Consider the following 9,230-nt stretch of genomic DNA (forward strand, 5'->3'; position numbering starts at 1 on the left):
ATTTTCTCTTAGAATTAAGAGTGCACAGACAATACAGGCCATCCATTCATATATGTATGAATACTGTTTTATTTATACTTTTAAAGAAGATTGAATTTTAAATGCATTATGAAGAGCAATGAGCTCAAAGTTAAATCTTTTTAGAATATGTAATTCACACATTGAAAAGCAAAAATGAAGACTTTGCTAACCCAGATTTATGCATAGAATATTCGTATTAATTAATGTAATGCAAAGACAGAAATTTTTTTTAAATTTTCCTTCACAGAAAGGTTAGTCCCTGAAAAGAGCCATGATTTTTAACAATATTATCTTACACATTCTGCCACAGCTAAGTTAGTTGAAGGGCCATAGAATTTCTAAATTATTAACACTTCCTAGAGCAAAAGTGCTTAATTAATACTATGGCCACTAAATTACATAGTGCATGTCTTCCGGGAGCTCAGAGCATCTTACCAGCATTATTTAAGTCCCCTCTTACTCAGACTCATTAAGCACATCCAGCTCGGTGGCCTTTGCTCTCGCTGCAGCATCTGAAGGGCGGGAGCACTAGAATCCCTTGCATTCATGCTCCCTGAGTGCCATCCTCAACTTGCTCCACTGACATTTGGTAAAGGCGCTTAGAAGCCCTGAAACTTCTGGCGATTTGTACTCTTCACACAAGTATATGTTCTTATTATAGTTTTTAAGGAACAGCTAAGTTTTTTAAAAAAATTTAAATTCTTTATTGTTTAAAGTATTACATGTGTCTCCTTTCCCCCCATTAACCTCTTCCTAGCCACTGGAACAGCTATGTTTACTTGAAAATTACTATTAAGTGCCAGCATTTTTACTGTGCTCTCATCAGCATTTTCATAAAAGCCGGGAGAGGCCAAACTGATCACATGTAATTCACACATTGAAAAGCAAAAAATGAGACTTTGCTAACCCAGATTTATACATAGAATATTCTTATTAATTAATGTAATGCAAAGACAGGTACTTTTTAAAAATTTTTCTTGACAAAAAGAATTCATCACTGAAAAGAACCATGATTTTTTAACAGTTTTATCTTACATGTTCTGCCACAGCTAAATTAGTTCAAGGGGCCATAAAATTTCTAAATCATGGATTGTTAGTACTTCATAGAGCAAAATTGCTTAATTAATAGTATGGTCACTAAATTACATTGTCCATGTCTTCAGGGAGCCAAACATCTATATACTATCTAATAAAAGAGAAACATGCAAATTGACTGTACCTCCGCTATGCCCACAAGCCACCCCCACCAGCCAATCAGGAGCGAGTATGCAAATTAACCCAACAAATATGGCAGCAGCCACAGAGCTGGAGAGAGCAGGAGTCTTGGGTTGCCTCCGGCGATGGAGGAAGCCAAGCTTTCCGCCTGCCCTGGCCTTCGCTCAAGGCTACAAAGTTTCAATTATAGAAGATAAATAAATCCCAACAAAAATGGCGGCAGCCACGGAGCTGGAGCCAGCCAGAGGCTTAGGTTGCCCCTAGCGATGGAGGAAACCAAGCTTTCTGCCCGCCCTGGCCTGCCCTGGCCTCCACTCAAGGCTACAAAGTTTCAATTATAGAAGATAAATAAATCCCAGATACCAGGGCCTCCACTTGGGTCGCCGGCAGGCGTGGCTGGCCTGCAAACCACCACAGGCCCCTCACCCAGGTCACCCCATGCCCCAAGGGAACCCCCACCCTGATCCGGGACACCCTTCAGGGCAAACCAGTCGACCCCCACCTGTGCACAGGCCTCTATCCTATCTAATAAAAGAGTAATATGCAAATTTACTGTCACTCAAGATGGCTGCCCACATGTGGTCAAAGATGGCTGCCCCCATGTGGACACAAGATGGCCATCACAAGATGGCCAGCAGGGGAGGGCAGTTGGGAGGGACCAGGCCTGCAAGGGAGGGCAGTTGGGGGCGATCAAGCCTGCAGGGGAGGGCAGTTAGGGGTGACCAGGCTAGCAGAGGAAGGATGTTGGGGGTGACTGGGCCTGCAGGGAAGGGCAGTTTGGGGGTACCCAGGCCTGCAGGGGAGAGCACTTGGGGGGGACCAGGCCTGCAGGGGAGGGCAGTTAGGGGTGACCAGGCCTGCAGGGGAGGGCAGTTAGGGGCAATCAGGCTGGCAGGGGAGCAGTTAGGCATCAATCAGACTGGCAGGGGAGTGGTTAGGGGGTGATCAGGCTGGCAGGCAGAAGCGGTTAGGGGCAATCAGGAAGGCAGGCAGGCAAGCAGTTGGGAGCCAGCAGTCCTGGATTGTGAGAGGAATGTCCGACTGCCCGTTTAGGCCCGATCATATCGGGATTGGGCCTAAACGGGCAGTCGGACATCCTTGAGTGTTCCCAGATTGGAGAGGGTGCAGGCTGGGCTGAGGAACACCCCCCACCTGTGCATGAATTTTGTGTACTGGGCCTCTAGTATATATATGAAAGCCTAAGCGACTGGTCGACTGGACAACCAGATGACTGGCTGGTAGCTATGATGTGCACTGACCACCAGGGGGCAGACGCTTACTGCAGGAGCTGCCTCCTGGTGGTCAGTGTGCTTCCACAGTGGGAGCATCACTCAGCTGACGGATGGGTGCCAGACGTTGGGCTCACAGCTGGCAAATGCAGCTGTGGTGGCGTGAGCCTCTCCCGCCTCCCGCCTCTGCAGCAGTGCTACTGAGCAGTGGAGACAGCAGGTGCAGCAGGGCCTAGATGAACGGGAGCGGCACCCTGGCCGCCTGCCACCTGCTGCTTCATGCACTACTACATCCCTCGGGGATGTCAGACTGCCAGTTTCCAACATCCCCTGAGAGGTCCCGAATTGCTACAGGATGTAGGCCAGGCTGAGAGACCCCACCAGTACACGAATCCATGCACTGGGCCTCTAGTTACTTATAATTTTGATTCAGCAAACATTACTTGTGATTTTTTTTTAATAAATCTTTATCAGATTATTACAATTGTTTCTCCTTTTCCCCCCCATAGCTCCCCTCCACCCGGTTCCCACCCCACCTTCTGCTCTTACCTCCCCCCCACTGTCCTCATCCATAGGTGTATGATTTTTGTCCAGTCTCTTCCTGAACCCCCCATACCCCTTTCCCCCTGAGAATTATCAGTCCACTCCCTTTCTATGCCCCTGATTCTATTATATTCACCAGATTATTCTGTTCCTCAGGTTTTTAATTCACTTGATTTTTAGGTTCACTTGTTATTGTTCATAATTTTTATCTTTACTTTTTTCTTCTTCCTCCTCTTTAAGAATACCTTTCAGCATTTCATATAATACTGGTTTGGTGGTGATGAACTCCTTTAGCTTTTTCTTATCTGTGAAGCTCTTTATCTGCCCTTCAATTCTGAATGATAGCTTTGCTGGGTAGAGTAATCTTGGTTGTAGGTTCTTGCTGTTCATCACTTTGAATATTTCTTGCCACTTCCGTCTGGCCTGCATAGTTTCTGTTGAGAAATCCACTGACAGTCATATGGGTGCTCCCTTGTAAGTAATTAACTGTTTTTCTCTTGCTGCTTTTAAGATTCTCTCTTTGTCTTTTGCTCTTGGCATTTTAATTATGATGTGTCTTGGTGTGATCCTCTTTGGATTCCTTTTGTTTGGGGTTCTCTGTGCTTCCTGGACTTGTAAGTCTATTTCTTTCACCAGGTGGGGGAAGTTTTTGGTCATTATTTCTTCAAATAGGTTTTCAGTATCTTGCTCTCTCTCTTCTTCTGGCACCCCCATAATTCTGATGTTGGTACGCTTGAAGTTGTCCCAGAGTCTTCTTACACTATCTTCAACTTTTTGGATTTTTTTTTTCTTTTTTCTTTTTCAGTTGAGTGTTTTTTGCTTCTTTGTATTTCAATTCTTTGACTTGATTTTTGTGTTCCTCTAGTCTGTTTTTGGGTCTCTGTATAATATTTTTTATTTCAGTCAGTGTATGTTTAATTTCTAGTTGGTCCTTTTTCATATCTTCGAGGGTCTCATTATATTTATTGGCCTTTGTAGGATATTCTTGAAAAGCTTTATAACCGTGGTTTTGAATTCTATATCCAGTCGCTTGTTTTCCTCCATTTCTTTTGTTTGTGATCTGTTTCTTTGATGCCGCATTTTCATTGCTTCCCTGAGTTGGTAGGGTAGCTTTGTGTGCTAGGTTTCCTATATGGCCCAGTAGGTCGGCCTCCCCAGTTATCCTGAGGTGGACACTCTTGGTGCACCCCTTTGTGGACTGTGTGTACAGCCTTGTTGTAATTAAGTCTTGATTGTTGTTGGTATCACTGGGAGGAATTGACCTCCAGGCCAGTTGGCTGTAAGGATCAGCTGTGTCTATGCTGGGAGAAGTTCAGTGCTGGAGACAGCCTTATAGGATTAGACTTGCCAAATTGCAATAGCCTCTGTGCTCAGCTTGGATGGGGTGGAGTCTCAGGGCGGAGCAGACAGTCTTGGCTTCCAGTCAGCCTTGCCCTTGTGCGCACGCACGTGCCTTCAGACCTCTGCCTTCCCTGGCTCCCGAGTCTCCGCCTGAGAGTCCAGATTCCCCCCACAAGTGTGTGGGTCCCCAGGGGCTCGCCTGGAACTGGGGTTCAGTGCGGTCAGAACTGGGGCTCAGTGCAGTCAGGAGCTTCTGACTCCCTTCCACTAGTGGAAGCCTGTGGCAACCTCCGCAGCCTTTGTGTGCACTGGCATGCGCGCACCTTCAGACCTCTGCCTTCCCCGGCTCCCGAGTCTCCGCCCGAGAGTCCAGATTCCCCCCACAAGAGCGTGGGTCCCCAGGGGCTCGCCTGGAACTGGGGTTCAGTGCAGTCAGAACTGGGGCTCAATGCAGTCAGGAGCTTCTGACTCCCTTCCACTAGGAAAAGCCTGTGGCAACCTCCGCAGCCTTTGTGCGCACTGGCACGCGCGCGCCTTCAGACCTCTGCCTTCCCCGGCTCCCGAGTCTCCGCCCGAGAGTCCAGACTCCCCCTGTAAGAGCGTGGGTCCCCAGGGGCTCGCCTGGAACTGGGGTTCAGTGCAGTCAGAACTGGGGTTCAGTGCGGTCGGGGGCTTCCTTCCCCCTTCTGCCAGAAAAAGTCAGCCAGGCTCTCAGCCGCCCTTCCTCTCTGCACGCACAAAGACCCTTTGCCATACCTCCAGTTCTCTGTGAGCTTTTCTCTTTCCTTCTAGTTGTAGAATTTTCACTCAGCCAGCTTTCCTGTGGTTCTGGATGGTGTCTGTTCTGTCTTTCAGTTGTAGTTTCAAAATTGTTGTGCGAGGCAGCAGCCTAGGTGCTTACCTATGCCGCCATCTTGGTTTCCTCTGTAATGACTCCATTACTTGTGATTTTGAACCAGAAATTTTACAAAGTTCTTCAGATAATGGATGTCTTAGACCTTTGGCTTTATACTTTCTGAATGAGGAACAGAAAGCACTCTGATAAGGCAATTCAATATAGACCCTTCTAAGGTTTTCCAGAGAGATGGTTTATTGTGAAATGCCCTGGCTCTAATCCTTGAGTTTCACTATGTTTATTTGGAAACAATTTAGTATTCCAGTTTCATAAAATGCTCCCAGATCCTCAGAATTCCTGAAGTCTAATCTGAATCAAGGACACTTCTTTATTTAATTGGGCATTTTGGAATGATTCTTTCTCTTCTTCCTACATATATTTTGGTTTATTTTACCTTAAATTAAGTCATGCAACTTCTACTCAGGTAGAGAACTTTACTGAATTTCTCAGCATTTTGCTTCTCATATTTACTTGCATAAAACTCCACATTGACAGTTATGAGAATACTATTCTACTTGACAGATTCAAGTGGTTCCCATGGGTGAAATGGAGTTTAGGATTGAGGAAAGTATTTTTGCTAGGCTAACAGAGACCTTTTTAATTTTGTGCCTCTCGTTGCCTACACATAATGACCTTAAGTCAAATGTTGGTATGTCAAGTTCTCATTGGTATAGATAATTCATTTCTCTTAAAAAATATTTTTCTAATATATTACTATTAGGATAAGTATTATCTTGACAGTGATAAAAAAGTTTTGATTCTCAAGGTACTATTTGATAGTGTGATTTTTGCCAGATTAATGAAAGAAAGAGCAGTTGGGAAAGGTCTGATATTTCCAAACAATCACTAAAAATGAAATATGATTTTATATTTTCAGGTTTCCTGAATCTGCAGTGTCTGTTTTGAAGAGCCAGCACTTACGGCAGAAACTCCTTCAATCTCTGTTTCTTGATAAAGTGTATTGGGAGAGTCAAGGAGGTAGACAAGGAATTGAAAAGCTTATTGATGTAATAGAACAAAGAGCCAAAATCCTTCTCACCTACATCAATGCACATGGGGCCAAAGTATTGCCTATGAATGAATAACAAAAGGGTCTTCTGGCTAGAGGACTAGATACATTTATTCATTTTTGTTTCTAAATCAAGTACACAAACTTCAACTCCTCTTAGGAATGAGATAGAGTAGATAAATACATAAAATAAATTAATTTAACCAAGTATATATGATGGGCCTGCATGCCATAAGCAGACTTATAAAGCTTTAAAAAATATTCTCCTCAAAATATTTGTTTATATTTTCACTACCATTGTCATGTGAGTCTCAACATCTGATTACAAAATGGTTGCAATTATTATGACAGCAAGTTTTGTTAAAATATGTTGAATAGAACAGTATAAACTGACTCCTTTAAGAAATGTTTTGTGCCATTTTCACTGGTCTGACCAAATAGTAATGGGAATGAACCTTGAATACTTTGGTTGCTGATTGCTAAAACAGAAGTCCCAGCACTTATCCAGGGGCACCTCTAAACTGAAAAGCCGAGGCACATGACCTACAAACACATCAGTGCCGTCAATAATTCTAAATAGAAATGGTGAGTTATTTGCAAAACTACCAGTTTATATTCTATTGTATCTATAAATAATTAGCTGTTTCTGTGATTCTGAGCATCAAGAATCACATTTTCCATTCCCTTTTAGAAATTGTTGTCAGTGTAGAAATTGTCCAAATCTGACAATTTATACATTAGGTAGTTTTGCCCTCTCAATTTTGGTCCAATTTATGTCTAGTGGCTTAGAAATTAAATAATTTTAAGGTTTGAAGTTACCTACTTGAAACTGTACTTATGGAGTATCCCCTTCCCCCTTGTTTTTTTAAAGATGTTATTTTAAAAAATTTATAATTTCTACAGGGTTTATATATAATTTCTGTATATTTCATCAATAATAGATTTCTTCAAATTGGTTCAGTGTAATTACATTTAAACTGATTTGATTGATATTGCCCAGATATTGACAATAGGATCAGATATTGACTATGTTTAAATATATTGTTTGGCTTATTCTAATATAAGAAATATGAAAAAAATAAATTAAAACTTGATTCTGGTAATTGGTCCTCAAGGAAAGCACATGACTAGAACTAAAACAGCATATTTGGATATTATTAAGCTTTAAAGAATTCTCCCCAAACTCTCTCTACCAACTTTTTAATTAGGTGGAAGGGTGTGGCATGTAGTGTTGATGTGTTGGGTCTTTATATCCTTGGAAGACACCCACATTGTTATGTAAGACAAATGTTCATAGAGAGGTTTCAGACTTTGAACAAGTCATCATTACCCTCCCGTCCCATATACCCCACCCCTTATTTAAAAGCTGATATACTGACTTTTCCTTTCCCTGAAAGTTTTAAAATGCAGTTTAAGAATGTTTTAAATAATAATAAATTTAAGAATGTTTTTAATAACAATGAGAGCATATCTATAGATTCTAATTCATACAAAAGTATAGGGTCAAACTATTAAAATAACATGTTAAGTACAGAGAAGATAGAACAAGGAGAAAGGAATCATTTTAGCATCTAATTATAGCTGTTTTAGGCTCACATTCAAGTACTGCTATTTAGCACCCTTATTTGCTGGGCTTTCCTTTGGCGAATTGGTCTTCAGACCATTATCCTGTATGATTTTCCCTGTACAGCCCTGAGTGTCTTCCTCTGGCCTCACATATTCAGAGTGCTCTTTGGTTCTGCCGAGTCTTCACTTTTACCTGTTCTATTTGGCCTTTTATATTTGACCTTTTTAAAAAATATATATTTTTATTGATTTCAGAGAGAAAGGGAGAGGGAGAGAGAGAGAAACATCAAAGATTATAGAGAATCATTGATCGACTGCCTCCTGCACACCCCCACTGGGGATCGAGCCTACAACCTGGGCATGTGCCCTTGACCAGAATTGAACCCGGGACCCTTCAGTCCCAAGGCCTACGCTCTATTCACAGAGCCAAACCAGCTAGGGCAGTTTGGCCTTTTTAAGATTGCTTTTTTCTTCTTCTAATTAATCATTATATTAATGAAAAATTGACCAAACAAAAGTTTGAGGACCTAGGTTCTATGTTGAGCCACTGACTTGAAATAACTCTGTCAAGTTGCCTTACACCTTGTCTTATCAAAGTGGCATATTTGCATCTTAATATGCTTTTTATGAACTATACCATCTTCACCAAAGCTGTGATATTGGTGGTGGGAATTCCAGCCTTCTTAGAAGTGAACTTTAATTTTGTGTCTCAAGCTGCTGCTTTTGGGCAGCTTGGTCTTCTCACAGATGGGTCTGGCTTTGTTTATTATGCCTTCTTCTATTCCGAGATGCTTAATATTAAAAAGTCCAGGGACACATGTTAGTTTTAGTCACCTTTGCTTTTTTAACAGTATATTTTGTCTTATAATCATGAATAATTCCTGCTGTATTATTTTTGAATAATGGATAGTGGAAGACTAGGCTTTTAATTCTAATAAGTAATGCTCTTCATTTCTCTCACTGGAACAATGGAAATACTCTGTGCCTTTCAAATATACTCAGATTATGCTGTGGTTTGGTTCTCATAAGCACATTATGTGGTTTATTTATAACTTGATAATTTTAAAATAGAACAATTTACCTTGGCAGACATACAAAAGCTCTTCTCGAGTGATTTGTTTTCTTTAAGTTGATGATCTGAAAATAACTGTTGTCTTAAAAATCTGTAATAAAATATTAGAAATTAAAAATGCATGCTTTTCCTTTTTGCAGATGAGTTCATTTTCTTTTGTGGATGGGTTACTTTTTAGAAGTTAAGTATAGGTGAATATTTGCTACCTTTATGCATGGTAAAAGAAACAATTAAAAAGTCAAGAATTGTATTGTGTAGACATATATTTGATATTGTTATTAGTGGTGTTATACTTTCTCTTGGTGTACATAAATCATTGTTAGGTAGTATGCAAATTAG

General features: G+C 41.5%; 1 protein-coding gene across 1 annotated transcript in view; it reads left to right on the plus strand.

Moving 5' to 3' along the window:
• Window positions 1–8,998, plus strand: part of GASK1B (golgi associated kinase 1B) — a 53,890-nt gene extending 44,892 nt beyond the window's left edge. Inside the window, exon 4 of the mRNA XM_080675370.1 lies at window positions 6,122–8,998. Coding sequence (XP_080531496.1) covers window positions 6,122–6,329 — 208 coding nt within the window. The 3' untranslated portion in view covers window positions 6,330–8,998. The remainder of the gene's footprint in view (window positions 1–6,121) is intronic.
• Window positions 8,999–9,230: the final 232 nt, after the last annotated feature.

Source organism: Plecotus auritus (assembly GCF_963455305.1).
Source record: "Plecotus auritus genome assembly, chromosome: 6".
In the NCBI taxonomy this organism is placed as follows: Eukaryota; Metazoa; Chordata; class Mammalia; order Chiroptera; family Vespertilionidae; genus Plecotus; species Plecotus auritus.